This window comes from Strigops habroptila, chromosome 5 (genome assembly GCF_004027225.2).
Source record: "Strigops habroptila isolate Jane chromosome 5, bStrHab1.2.pri, whole genome shotgun sequence".
NCBI classification, from domain to species: Eukaryota; Metazoa; Chordata; class Aves; order Psittaciformes; family Psittacidae; genus Strigops; species Strigops habroptila.
In genome coordinates, this window is record NC_044281.2 from 79,099,788 (window position 1) to 79,114,588 (window position 14,801).

General features: G+C 48.1%; 1 protein-coding gene across 4 annotated transcripts in view; it reads left to right on the plus strand.

Moving 5' to 3' along the window:
• LHPP (phospholysine phosphohistidine inorganic pyrophosphate phosphatase) overlaps nt 1-14,801 on the plus strand; it is a 79,636-nt gene that overhangs the window by 28,969 nt on the left and 35,866 nt on the right. Inside the window, exon 7 of one of the 4 annotated variants that reach the window (XM_030485748.1) lies at nt 6,401-8,095. The exons of the other annotated variants lie outside the window; for them this stretch is intronic. Coding sequence (XP_030341608.1) covers nt 6,401-6,413 — 13 coding nt within the window. The 3' untranslated portion in view covers nt 6,414-8,095. Of the gene's footprint in view, nt 1-6,400; nt 8,096-14,801 lie in introns of those variants that run through there. 4 annotated transcript variants of the gene reach the window in all.

Here is a 14,801-nt window from a genome sequence, read left to right on the forward strand (position 1 = left end):
AACTTCAGTCCTGCATCTGTACTTATCTACTCTAATGCACTTAATCCTCCATCAGGACTTAAGTGCTGAGCTCTCAGTAGCCAAACCAGTTATAGCATAAATTAGCAGTTATAGCATAAATTAGTCCATGAAATCATAGAATCCCAGCCTGGTTTGAGTTGAAAGGGACCTTAAAGCTCCTCCAGTTCCAACCCCCTGCCATGGGCAGGGACACCTTCCACTGGAGCAGGTTGCTCCAAGCCCTCGGACTTGTATATTGAAATGCAACATATCCTTGCGGCAACATATAATAAAGTTTCTGTTGGCACAAGTCAGGGCAATAGTGGGAAGGTGTAGGGATAAGATGGTGTTTGAGTTGACCTCTGCATGGTTCTTTGGCAGCTGGGTTGGCCAAGTGTAGCCTTTCTTAGGTGTAAAATCCAAATGCGAAGGGTCAGTCTGGTCTGCAGGTTTGTCCACCCTCAGCTTGCCCCATCTACAGATCAGGTCATTGCTGCAGACCCTTGTGTGCCAAGAAAAGAAGCTGGTGTTGGGTTGTTCATCATTGGGAAATCTGATGCTAATTCCAAAGCTTCTGTGCACACCTGCATGGAGGCCCTTCACGGTAACATCCTTCCCATCTAGGGAAGAACATGTGGTTGCCTCCCCTCACAGGGTATGTGCTAATTCCACTTGCAGCAAATTGGCCTTGGCATCAAACCAATCATTTCCCCCATAACTCTTGATTCTGCAATGCTGCGGAATATCCTCGTCCCTCTTTGTAGCGTGCAAGTTAGAGCAGAGAAAAATGACTTTGAGGCTCTTCCAGCTGTCTCCCTGCAACGTTGGAAATAGCTTCAGGTGTGTCAGTGCGTCCGATTGCAGGTGGTTCTTGGCAGGGTGGAAGAATGACTTACCCCCTTCTCCTTGTTGTCATTTACGGGTCTTGATTTAAGTAAAGAACTTACTATCGCTGGTGCATGGTGGTAGTCAGGAATACTCATGGCAGTGGTACCCACTGCCCCTGCTTTCCTCCGGGTTCCAGAATGGTTTCAGAGTCTGGCAATATGGGTTCATCCCCTCTCTGTACCCACATCAGGTTTTCTTTGTTTGATTAGAGATTTATCTGATGGCTATGGCTTGATATTGCCACATCCCTGTGCTGCCTCATTAGGGACATAAAGGATATGCCAGGGATGGAGAATGAAAGGATCAAGGTCCATGAGAGCTGTCATCTCTGTAGGAGCTCTGCTACTGTTCTTTGAGGCAACTGGGTCAAGTTACTTCATGTTGCTGTTCTTCAGTTTCCCCACTTTATAATTATCCTCTGAGAATAATTAGCCTGACTTTCTTAATAAAGTAGCTTGTGATCTGCTCCTCTCATCTGATTGAAGAAAGCAGGCAGAATTTGCACAGATTTATAGGGAATTGGCTTGCCAGGAGAAAAATCCAGACACAATAAAGACGAAAGTTGTGATAGAGTTAAAAATCCTTTAGGCTGCCATCACTAACTGATAAAGGATTGAGATAAACAGGGTGGGTTGTTATAATAACCTCCTAAATGAAGTTATAAAGTTATCCTTAAAGTATTTCCACTCATAAATAAATATACAGCTGTCCCTGTGTTAGTGAATGAAAGCTCATGACACCTGCTGCAAAGAAGTAGTCACAGCTTGGTGCTCTGCAGAGAAGCAGCATCCCTCCACCCTCATGTTCTTGCTCACTGCATTGCTAACCACAGTTTGTTGGTTTGTTCACATCTTCTGGGTCTTGATTACAAGAAGTGTGGAATGGGAACGAACAGGCATAGGCACTCCCTGTGTGCAGAAACAGAACCAGAGGCATTTTGGTGGCCTCACAGTCCTGGTAATTAAGCCTGTTTCAAGTATTAAATGGAAAGGCTTCCAACCTGTATTTGCACCATAAAAAGTTGTATTGTAATTCCTGTTAACCTCTTAAGCAATGTTTATTCAAACCTAGTGCCAGCAGGTTGGTTTTCATTTTAGCATGATAGCTGCAATCAATCCTAAGGCATAGTCTTAGGCACCATTTATTGCACATTCATAGTTTGCTCTGTCCACATGAGGATCTTCACATGCGTTTATCAGTTTCTGGACCGTGGTTTGTGTACCATAATCTGTGAATCAGCTCTGAAGAGGAAGTTCAGAGTAAATGCTGCAGTGCCTCAGCACACACACACTCATCTGATGACAGCCTTAACTTCTCCCGATGCATTCAAGTGTCCAGACACAGAAATTATAGTTTTAGTATCTGGTGCTTTAGGAATGAGTGGCCTATAAGAAGGTGAAACCAAGGTGTAAGTTCTTGATGCTGTAGTATGGTGTTACAATCCAACCACCCACTTTTCAGCAGAGGGTATAGCCAATTGCAATGCAAAATAACCAACGGCATTGGAAATATGTTATTGTTGAACTACAAGAGGTGAACTTGGGAAGCAGAAGATTTTACCCTCTGCCTCTGAAGAATCATCTTTTGTGTGTCTTGAGTGTTTCCTTAACTGAATGTAGCCAAGTGTTTACTTGCCAGTAAGTTACTACTTGATATTAGAAATACCAGTTGGACCAGATGATCGGTGTAGGCCCCTTTTAACTGAACTGTTCTAGTCTAGTCTAGTCTGTTCTGTTCTACCCTACTCTAAATGTAGGTCATACCTGAGCTAAAACATGCCTGAAAGGAGTGTTTGGGGGAACAGAGAGTTCTGCTGTGTTGTAGCTAATGTGTAAATTTGATTATTTTCAGTCTAAAAGAGAAATGAGAGTTTTGGTTGTGGGTTTTTTATTAGTGTTTGGTATTTTTTTATTAGGTTCTTTTTTTTGGTACAATAAAACACCTTGAGGATGCAGAGTGTGCTCAGGCCATAGCCATGCTCAGTGCTGTATGTGTGCTCATGTGCTCTTCTGAACAAATTAGTCTGAATATGAGAAGAAGGATCGGTCTGTGATGAGAGTAGGGACAAAGATACATAAGGGAGGAATGTATCAGGTCAGTGAGGAAAAGCAGTATTACTCAGCAGTCTCGACAGTTCTGCTCTCTACCTGTCTAACAACCGACTTTTCCTTAGCAGACCTACTCTAATCGACTGTCACATCTCAAACCCTTACACAAGGAAGCAATTTGCATTTTGCAGATCAAGGTGGTAGTGACCACATCAGCCTGTGCTGCAGCTTTTCTTCCCCTCTTGCTTCACATCTACACAAATAGCAGAGTCCTGAAGGTTTCCATTTCTCCTCTTCTGATCAGTAACGGGCTGAAAGAGGAGGAGGTGGTACCAGTGTCTGCGACTAAAAGCAAGAGGCAGTGGGAGCTGGGAGGGCACGTGGCTCAGGTGGGCTTGATGTGTGGGACTAAACCACTTCCAGACCCTCTCTGGAAAGCATGCAAAGGTAATGGCCATTTTGCTTTCACCTTCCTTTGCTCTGGTGCCTCAATGTCTTGGTAGTACATGCTCTTCGCTCTTTCAGCCTGGGTGGCAGCCGTCCTCCACCCAGCTCATACATCTACGTGGGTAACACCGGAGCCCTTGGCAGCGGCGTTTGTGTTTTTCTCCTCCCTGCAGATACATGATTCATGAGCTGAGGTGGGATGTGGAGCTGTTGGAGCAAGTCCAGAGGAGGCCATGGGGATGCTCCACATCCCTCTTGAGTTTGTTGCCCCAGAGCTGGACACAGGACTGCAGGGGGGGTCTCACCAGAGCAAAGTAGAGTAGAGAAGAGTGGAGTGGAAGGGGAGATTTAGGTGTCTTTTCTGAGCACCAGCATAAGGCTGCAATAGGAAGGTTCCACAGGGAAGCAGCCTGGGAGTGCAGCCGTGTTTCTCAACACTTGGCACTTGCAGAAGGCTGAGCTGTATGAGCTTGTTCAACATTTGACAGCCCTGATGAATACTATACCCATCACTAACTGCTTTATTTCCCTAAAACTGCTCATGGGCGTGTAGAAATGTGCTGCAGCAATGGCACAGCTGGGACAGCTGCACAGTCGTGGCTTCAACAGAGATTTCCTTCTTTTTACAACGCAGGTTCCTCTTCTCTGCATGTTTTCTTCCTGTAGTTAAATGTCATCCTGGCTCGTGTGGTTCATGGGGTCCCCTCATTGAGCATCACGACGAGTGTGGCAAAAAGGGAGACCGCTCTGATTGGTAAAACCAAAGCAGAGAGTTGTTTTCAAAGGCAGAGAGACACAAACAAGAGGGAGGCCAGCCAAGAGAGCTGCTGATGTAACTCCCTCGGAGCAAATGGTTCAGTATCTGGAATTTAATCTCCTGGCTTGGGCTCCTGCTCTCACTGTAAACAAGCTTAGGAGCCACAGTGCTGGAGCAGTACCTTGTGCTGGCACCCTGCATGCACAAAACAACTGAGAGCACCGTATGAAGACAGGCTGAGAAAGTTGGGGCTGTTCAGCCTGGAGAAGAGAAGCTGCGTGGAGACCTCAGAGCAGCTTCCAGTGTCTGAAGGGGCTACAAGGATGCTGGGGAGGGACTCTTCATCAGGGACTGTAGCGACAGGACAAGGGGTGATGGGTTTCAACTTAAACAGAGGAGATTTAGGTTTGATATAAGGCAGTTGTTCTTCCCTGTGAGGGTGCTGAGGCGCTGGCACAGGGTGCCCAGAGAAGCTGTGGCTGCCCCATCCCTGGCAGTGTTCAAGGCCAGGTTGGACACAGGGGCTTGGAGCAACCTGCTCTAGTGGAAGGTGTCCCTGCCCGTGGCAGGGGGTTGGAACTGGAGGACCTTTAAGGTCCCTTCAGCACAAACCCTATGATTCTATGAGTATTCATGCTTTAGTACTGGAGATGGGTGTTGTTAAGGTGGGGAGGCACATGCCGGTGATGGGATTAGCAGAACCAGTGTGTGTGTTAGCTCCCAGGCTGTGGGCTGCACAATACCCTGTGCTTTGCACACTGCAGCCACAGGGCTGTTATTCCCTGTCCCCTGGACAGCTCTCAGTTCCCCGTTTGTACTGGAGGGGACGTGTTTCTCACCATATGGGTTTCCAGAGGGCAGGATGCAGGCAGCAGTGCTCCGCAGTGCCAGATCACATTCAGACCCTGGCTCTGGATTTCCAGTTGCACTTTGTGGAGAGTGGGAGCTTGAAGTGATTTTCATCTCGGTGTGAGCAGCCAAGCACCGTGCTGAGCAGAGCAGCTGCCTTCCTGCCTTCCAAAGGGGCTCCTGTGCTGCAGAGCCCCTTCACTTGCCACAGAGCCAAGCTCTGTTACAGACCCCAGCAGGCGTTTGCAATGGAATAACGTGAAACGTTCGGCTCGGCTGTTGGCTGCGTGACACTGAAATCAGGCCTAAAAATAGGAGCATGTCTGACCCTGAAGTGAAGGATTTTCACTCGTAAACCAGCCTGGCGCCCGCCCAGGGTGACATCATCTGGAGGGGAAGTTGGAAAAGCTTCCAGATTTGCTGCTTTCCGTGCAAGAGCGCTAAATGTGTGTGTCAATGGATAAGCAGGCGGCACATTTGCTGTGGCTGTGAGTCAGGGGAAGGAGGGAATGGGGAAGAAAAGACCTGAAGATGGAGGAGAATGGTAGAATCCCAGACTGGTTTGTGTTGGAAGGGACCTTAAAGCTCATCCAGTTCCAGCCCCCTGCCACGGGCAGGGACACCTTCCACTAGAGCAGGTTGCTCCAAGCCCCTGTGTCCAACCTGGCCTTGAACACTGCCAGGGATGGGGCAGCCACAGCTTCTCTGGGCACCCTGTGCCAGCGCCTCAGCACCCTCACAGGGAAGAGCTTGTGCCTCAGAGCTCATCTCAATCTCCCCTCTGGCAGGTTAAAGCCATTCCCCTTGGCCTGTCCCTACAGGCCCTTGTCCAAAGCCCCTCTCCAGCTTATTCATCAGCCCAGTGATGTCTGGTGAGATTAGTCACGGCTGTGGTTAGAGTCTGCATGATTTAGACTTGCAAGTGCATGGATACTGCTCATGGTGGCCATGGAAGCATCCGACATGGCCATGTACTGAGTGACCTCCCTTGGTTTCAGCTCTCTGATATTAGAAAGCAGCTTTGCTCAGACTAACCCTCAGGGATTTGATCCAAGTCTGTGCTCAAGGAGAATGGATGGCCTTGCTGTTGTTCTAAATCCAAACTGCTTGAACCCAGTTCCTCGTATTTCTGTGCTAAGCTTCTTGTTCCTTAAAAATGATAGTCTAAAAAATGCTGTAGGCAGTTGTCCTCTGAAACTTGATGTCTTTTTCCCTCTGGATTCTGCCGGGCAACTCCTATGTTCATCCTCTAATGAGGACACCTTTACCTTGGTGTTGATGAGTGCACGTTGGAATCTGTAGCTCTTTTCACATGGCGAGAGCTAAGTGTGGTATTTACATGGAGAGTCTCTGTTATCTATTTCCCTTCTGTCTTTTAAATTCTCATTACATATTTATAACTCTGTTACAGCAAAGATGCCTGAAGCACAACCGTGGGCAGCGTTTGGTTTCTGAGTCCCAAATGAAGCTGAGAAAACTGCTGTTGCTGTGTAAACACCATGTCAAGAGCGGATTTCATGCATCCTGCTCAGCATTTTTGAACAATAATGAAAAGAGGGGGAAAGTTTTACCATATCAATGTCTAATCTAATATGGAACCAATTGATTTGGTTAGAGACTGAGGGAAGTTTTGAGGCATACCAGCCCTTCTTGGGGTTTTCATGCTTCTTAGATCATCACAGCACTGAAACTCTTCTTACAGACAGCCCGGTTTATAGATATCTGCCACAGCAACGGGTGCAGACGAGCTGCTTTTCACTTCTGCAGCCTTTGGGGAGGGTTTGTCTGACTAAGCATGAGTATATTTCTGGTTGTCTGCTGGGAAATGACCAGGCTGTGGTTGCGGAAGTGTTCCATTGGCATCAACCAAGCCCATGGAAGACAGATGATGGTGCAGGCAGGGTTAGGAATTGACTTCCTATACCAGGGTTAAGTGCATGGCCCAGAGAGGGGCTTGGGCAGCTTTTCCATGTTTTAGCCTCTGTAAAGCTTCTCTGACTGAGAGACAAATCTCTATTGGCAACTAGACTGTGAAAGTTCTTAGCGTTTGATCCCTGATACTTCTTATTAAGTACAACCTATTAAAGGTCTTTTCCAACCTAGTTGATTCTATGAAGTAACCATGTGAAAGGCAGGGACCTAAACCTAAGCAGCTGGGATAAATCCTGTGTATGCCAGCAGGGAATGCCAGTCCTGCTGTACATCAGCTGCTCCATTACAGACCCATTGTTTCACGGGGTGTTAGTGGAGCTGACATAAATGAAACGAAGCACACACTTGAAGAGCTGGCTTTTATTCTTGCAGACGGAGCTCTTTATTTTGCCTTGCTGCTTGAGATGTTCTAGCACTCGACTTCCTTGTCATCTTTAAACTATGTAGAGAGGTGGGGAGTTGGCTTTTACCAAAGCGAATGGACTTGTGCTTTGAAAAGTCCCTTCCTGCAGTTTTTGGCATGACTGATCGCTCTGCTCTCAGCAGTCCCCAGGCTTCATGATACAGTAGTTTTGTACAAAGCTGTATTTTTATGCACATATAAGCTTTTAAAGCTGTGTCTTTAAAAACACGTGCCTAGATAGCATTCCTGTAGCTTCACACACAGTTGGAGATGGGTGCGGAGGACTTGGGAAGAGGGCTCAGGGTCTGTGAGACAGTGGCCAGAGGTGCTGGCAGACACGTGGTGATGGCCAGCGCTGCTGCACGTAGCACAAGTTGGCAATCACATTCAGAGAAAACCAATACATGATAAAAGACTGTTACAGCACGAATTCAGCATATTGTGCACTCCTTAATGAATTAATGTCCTTAATGAAACACTCACATCCCCTTCCCCACACCGAATCCTCATCTCCTCATCACATAGAGCCTCATACGTAGGGACCTACAGAGCAACTCTTTTCCTCTTGGCAGTCACTGATTTCCATGTGTTTTTTTTCACCATGCCTTTCTAGCAGTTAAATACGAACACTAATGCATTTATTTCTGAAGCAGAGCTTTGAGATCCTGCCTTAACTGTGCTCACAGGGGCAAGAACAGAGGTTAAAACTAACACTGGCCACGGGATCAATTGCTCACACACTCAGTTTGAACGTACATGAGCATTCCATGTAAACGTGTGTTGGAAATGCCACTTGTAGCCGTGGTGGGGACATCTGTGTGGGCTCAGCTCTGCTGCAGATGGGCTTCTGGCTGGTCCCATGCAGGTGCTTGGAAAATCACAGTGCCCTGACAAATGCATGGGAATCATGATGGAATAGCGTGGCTGGGCAGAGTGATAATGTGTTCAGTCCTTACAGCACCAACAGCTAACGGTGCCTACGAAGGCCATGTACTTCTCACTTGCAAAGCAAGTGGAAGAGGAGTGTTCCAAGTGACTCCATCTGAGTTTTGGCCTGTGCTTCCCTGCATTCCCAGCTGCATTCCCGGTTCCCACGGCCTCCGAGTGGTGACAGTGAAAATAACCAGAGCAGCCAAGATGAACTCCTGAGTATTTCGATTTCTAAGCTGCACCTCCATAAATCTGGCTGATGCTCTGCCGCAGGAAAGGGTCTGGGGTGTTAAATAAATAGACAGTAAATTTCAGAGCTTTTGGTAAAATTAGGGTTGTCGTTACTTTCCCATTCCAGGAAGACTGATCTTGGTTATAATTATCCCAGCTCCATCCAAGTCTTTTCAATAGCTCGTACGCTGATAAATGAAGAGTTCACTCTCACAAATGCCTCTCCTTCCCCTGATGGATTCAATGTGTTCCAGATGCATGGAGAAACCATTTTTACTTCCTTTTACACTTGCTAAGCTATTTCCAGGCACCCAGTGGGCCACAGCACCAGCAGGTGCCTGGAAATGGAAACTCCTTATAGCAGGTGAGAATCCAGCCACCTATTTCTAAACTTAAAACAATGTGTTGCACATTGGTGGTATTCCCCAATTAATGTCCCATAAATGAGTTGGTAAGAAAAAACCCCACCAGACAAACACAAAAGAACCCGTTGAACAAATGAACCCATCCACCTAAAGGGGTTGACAGGAAACCTGGAGAGGGGCTTTGGACAAGGGCCTGTAGGGACAGGCCAAGGGGAATGGCTTTAACCTGCCAGAGGGGAGGCTGAGATGAGCTCCGAGGCAGAAGCTCTTCCCTGTGAGGGTGCTGAGGCGCTGGCACAGGGTGCCCAGAGAAGCTGTGGCTGCCCCATCCCTGGCAGTGTTCAAGGCCAAGTTGGACACAGGGGCTTGGAGCAACCTGCTCTAGTGGAAGGTGTCCCTGCCTGTGGCAGGGGGTTGGAACTGGGTGAGCTTTGAGGTCCTTTCCAACACAAACCAGTCTGGGATTCTATGATGAAGGCAAGGAGAGGAGCAGAGCTATGGCCTGGCAGCAGTTTTCATATCATCATTTAGTATTACAGGAAAATGCCTGGACTGGGGTTTAGTAACTGTTGCTGGTCTGTTTTTTGCAGCACATTGGTAATTGCTGGGCCTGTCTGCATTTGTGGGTTTATGAGCTGTGCTGTCTTTTGGCTGAATATTTACTCTTTTCTTACCACAAAAGTGGTAAGTGTCTTTTCCAGTCCGGCGTGCCTTGCAGGAGTTGAAATACATAGCCTTGATTTCCCGTTCAACATTAAAGCATTGTGGGATTTTGGAGTTGTTATAAGCACACATAAACCCCCAAACAACAAACCATGAAAGATGAAAATAATGGCCCAAAGAAGAGAGAAGGCAAATTTCCTTTGACTCCTTCTGAGGCAGGGTTTTAGTCCAAGGGCTTCAGTAGCGCTGTAAATCTTTGTGCTTCAAGACACAAGCCAAGTTCTCACTAATAAAATTCAAAGGGCAATTTTCCTTCAGGGCACAAATTCTAATAATATAAAATCTCCTACATTTTCCTAAGCCACTGTCAGAAACTGGCCACTGTTGAAAGCAGAGCACACGATTACACCGGGGCTGCCTGCCTGAACTGGTGCCGCGGCTCTCACGTGCTGTATCGTCCTATAGGAACATGCTGGAGGGGTGTGTTGTCACCAGTACCACTGCATTGTCACCGGGAAGGCCACAAGCTCCAGATGAGTTGGGTAATTGAGGAGACAAGAGGGCAAGAGGGGTCTGAATGTGTTTTTTGGGGTGTTTCAGGAAGCCTCAGTGCCCTGGTTGCTGAAGCAGTATCTGTAAAGTCCCATGATCCCATCTCCTGTCCTGCCACCCCTGCCTGCTCCTGACCTTGGTGGCTGACTCACATGGTAGAATCATAGAAGCATGGAATGGTTTGTGTTGGAAGGGACCTTAAAGCTCATCCAGTTCCAACCCCTGCCACGGGCAGGGACACCTTCCACTAGAGCAGGTTGCTCCAAGCCCCTGTGTCCAACCTGGCCTTGAACACTGCCAGGGATGGGGCAGCCACAGCTTCTGTGGGCACCCTGTGCCAGCGCCTCAGCACCCTCATAGGGAACAACTTCTGTCTAATGTCTATTAGGAATTTTTCCCTAATGTCAAAAATTTCTCCTTTTTCACGTACATCCAAGTCCTGAAGAGTTGGGCTGAGGTGTTGCATGGTGTGGGATTGGTGTTTTTTTAGGGAACATCAGCACATTTATCCTGATAGCTGTGAAATGCTTGGTCTGAGTAAAATGAAGGAAGAAATCTTTGAATGTGCTTGGGAAACAGGTTGAACAGCAGCATAAAATGTCCCCCCATCCTGTCCAGAACAGGGCTGGTACCCTCAGTGTCAGCTTTGCTCCGCATTCAACCCGTTTGTAGGCAGGTCATTGAATGTGAGAGCCAACAGATGCTCCAAGTGTTAGGAAATCAAAGCGACTTCCTGAGGTCTTTGTATCTCACTGGTCTTGCTGCAGCTTTGGCAGAACTTAAACTCGTGGGGTATCTGGGAGCAGGAGGTGGGTTTAGGAGTGGCTTCTGGCTTGTACTTCCAGCTGTGCACCAGCTGTGGTGTAGCCATGGATGAGGGAGCGTGCCGTCTGTCCATGGCAGCCTCCTCGTGCAGGTCTGGTCCTTCTCCATCCGAAACCGATGGGAGCCTTTCCCATCACTGCTGAAGAGCTGGAAAAGGTTTTGCAACTCCCACATGTCGCTTTCTTCCTGTATTTTCTATTACTTTTAAACCATTGCACACCCCAGTCACAAGAGGCAGAGCCTTTCTGGAAATCCTGACCTGGGATTGCTTTCAGCTACAAAAAACACTGACATTATTAATGCTGTGTCTTGGGGAGGGTGTTTTCATGTGAGAAGTTGCTCTACGAAGCTCTTGGAAGGTTTTGGGAAGCGCATTATGGAGATGTTGAATAGGATGGTCACAGAGGGGGGATGGAGTAACCCCTTTGCCTTCCATCAGAGCTTTGGACCCTCTGATCCAGCTGCAGTGTACATTCTTTAGCTCAGAATTGCCTCTTCTGGCACCCTCCTCCCACACCCTTGTGTACTAATCTGGCCATTCTCAAGGGCTTTGTCCCTGCCAAAGCACAGCCTGTTACCAAAAGCAAAACACAATTAGTAGGAAGCAGTGGAGTTTGCCATATAAACATTTAGGGTTTACCCACGCTGAATAATAATGCAGAGTGTCGTTTCATCCAGACAGATGCTTCCTGGATCAAAAGGAGCGACTGGATCTGATGGGAATGGATAAACAGCTTTGCAGCTCCCACTTCCTGCAGCTCAGGTCCCAGCGACTGTCCCTGCCTGGCCATGGGTCACTGCTGTCATGAAGGGTGACATGTCTTGGGGGGCACAAATCATCTCTGGGTCGCTCTGGGCAAACCAGGGCAATGGCAAACTTCCCTCAATCCCTTCTCTGGTGCTGGCATCGTGCCCCATGTGTGCACTTCTACTGCTCTCCTTCCCTTGAAGTTGCTGAGTAGAGACCTCCTTGCTGCTGGTGACTGAGCCATTCCCATGCAGTCCCCTTCGGATGCTGTGGGGACATCCCTTTCCAGGATGAAAGGCCAGGAAAAAGGAAAAAAGCCAGGCTCTTCTTACCAGGATGCTGTAATGTCCAGTGCCTCGGTGAGGAGTTGTTATTTCCCTCCTGACTTTGTCTGAGGAATGAGGCTGTGTTGCAAGCCTCATTGCAATGAATGCCTCATTGCAATGAATTCCTCATTCCTCTGAGGAATGAGGCTGTGTTAAGTGAAAGGTGGAGGGAGAGGTTTGGAGGAAAAGCAACCCAAACCATAAGTGGGCTCTGTAGGTGGAGAGGAATCTGGAAGCGGAGAGCCGAACCAGCCCAGCCTGTGCTCCATTATGCTCCCAGCACACACACAGCCAGATGGTTTATATCCAGGAATGTTTTCTGAATGGAGAAGTCCGGAGTCCTGTGAGAGTGGCTGGAGGGAAACCCCATCTCATATCCCTCAGCAAGGGCACTACAAGCAGTGTAGACAAGAAACAACTTACACGCAAGAGAAGTTGGCAGCATCCTTCCCACTTCTACTGTTCCTCTTCTCCAGGGCACCTTGTGAGGCAGCATTAGTGGGAACAGCCACTCAACTGGCAGGAGGTGGCAAGAAACAAAAAGCAACCACAAGTGTTAGTGTCTTGCCTGAGTATTCCTGCACTGGATGTGAGGGCTGCGATACAGTGTGTGGCTGACACTGGATAGAGCACAAACTGTGTCCGTATTCAGCGCTGCCTTGACTGGTTAGCAAACTAACTGGATCTCAAGTGGGCATCATCTAGGAAGTGGCTGATTGCCAGTAAATCCAGGAGCTGCTTCTTTATAGGAAACTCCTGGAAGAGAGACTAGTCAGTAGAACAGCAGTTTTCTATAGCAATCACTGTGTGGGGAATTTGGCCATGTCTCTGTATTGCAAATGTATAGGGTGTATGTCTATGGAAATCCTTGAGAGTGTGATAGAATTTAATGAATCCCATTTGCTGTGTGAAGAGTTGGTTCAGATCTCCATGGCAGATACCAAGGGAACGCTGGAGGGATCAAAGCCTATTTTCTGGCTCTTTTATACAGCAGAAGGAAAGGAACCTTCCCAAAGGCACAGCACTATGTAAAACAACAGGAGGACTCGGGGCAGGGTATATACTCCCTGGAGTAGTCAGACTCTTATGGAGAAGACAATCCACTGTCTTCAGAAAGCCACGTGGCTGTCGCTGTGTTCTCAAGCTCCTTTCACAAGACAGTGTGGGAGAAGTGTCTTGTATACCGAGATTGCTGTGCCTGCTTTCCAAGCCAATGCTGGCTCCACATCCAGAGCCAGCACATGCCATGGAGTTGGGACACTTGGCAGGGATTTCCTACCTTCAGATTGCAATTGCTGGGACAGGAAAAAACCCAAGCCTGGACTAGTCTGGGTCTTATCTGCTGGTGTACTTAAAGAAAAGGCACAAAGAAACACTGAATAAGAAACTTAAATGTGGTTTTTACACCTTCCTAAAATAGCAAGGGCTCGAAAAAGCCCCCCAGTGTTGTTTCTCTGTCATGCAGAGTGTTTGCATTAAGCATCCTCCAGTAGTTTGGGTACTGCAGACAGTGCCAGTGTTGCAGAGTGTGGCATTTGACAGCAGTGTTGACATCAGAGAAACTGCAATGTGAAATAAGCAGGTAAATGAGCCTGGCTTTTCCTGCCATGAGCCTGTCTGGTGCACTGAGAAGCACATCGGGAGGGAGGGAGGGAGGGAGGAAAACTTGGTGCTGTGGAGTGACTGGACAAAGTTTGGTCCATCCTCGTGGGAAAATGCCAGGGATTTCAGACATACCATCCAAATCTTGTTTCTCCTTCATTCATGGGCAACAGCCCAGCTTTGATTTCAGAGGCTGGTGCCCACACTGGGCTGTAGCTGGAAGTGAACGAGGTTCTTCCTCCCTTAACTGGTGGCTCTGTCCCTCCTCTCTCCTCCTAGGAGGGCCATAATCCCCTCTAGATTGAACCTTACAGCCAGGGACTCCCCCTTCCTTGCCCTCCTTTCCCATGGCAGTGCTTTTTCCTTGGGCTCTGCTTTCCTGCCTGGTTTTTCTGGGCTCACAGCACACCATGTTTCTGAAAACCTCACTGCACTGTCGCAAGTCCCACAGCATCTATGGATCCTGCAGAGCATCACTTTGCAGGATGCACTTTCTAAGCTTGTATCTTGCTTACAGCATCCAACTCCTCACCGGAGAAGGTCATAACTTAGTGGTCTCCAGCAAAGCAGCATGTCCCAAGTCGTGGAGTCACCTTTCCAGTAGATGGCATCAAAGACAGTGAATTCCTCTGCCTGACCTAGCTTCCATCTCCCCATCTCTCTTCCCCACCGTCCCATTTCCCAACAGTGCTAGAGCAGAGATTCCTTAAAAAAACCCAAGCTCCTTAAAGCAGCTGAAACTTAAAACCCCTCAAGCTGTGCATTGCTTTTCTTTTGCTTGGAGTTAAGTGACATGACCCATGTCATATGCCAATGTGGGGCCTGTTTTCCCACCCAGCAGTGAGACTGGGTGGCTGCTGCTCCCTGCCTTGTGCTCGCATTCGACCATTCAGCTGTGATCTCACCTGAAAAACACACTGATGAAAAATCGTTATGGAATAGTTCTGATGTCCTCAACACAAGAAGGACATGGAGCTGTTGGAGCAAGTCCAGAGAAGGCCACGAGGATGATCAGGGGCTGGAGCAGCTCCCGTATGGAGACAGGCTGAGAGAGTTGGGGCTGTTCAGCCTGGAGAAGAGAAGCTGCGTGGAGACCTCAGAGCAGCTTCCAGTGTCTGAAGGGGGCTACAAGGATGCTGGGGAGGGACCTTCATCAGGGACTGGAGTGACAGGACAAGGAGTGATGGGTTCAACCTGTAACAGGGGAAGTTCAGGTTGGATATAAGGAAGAAGCT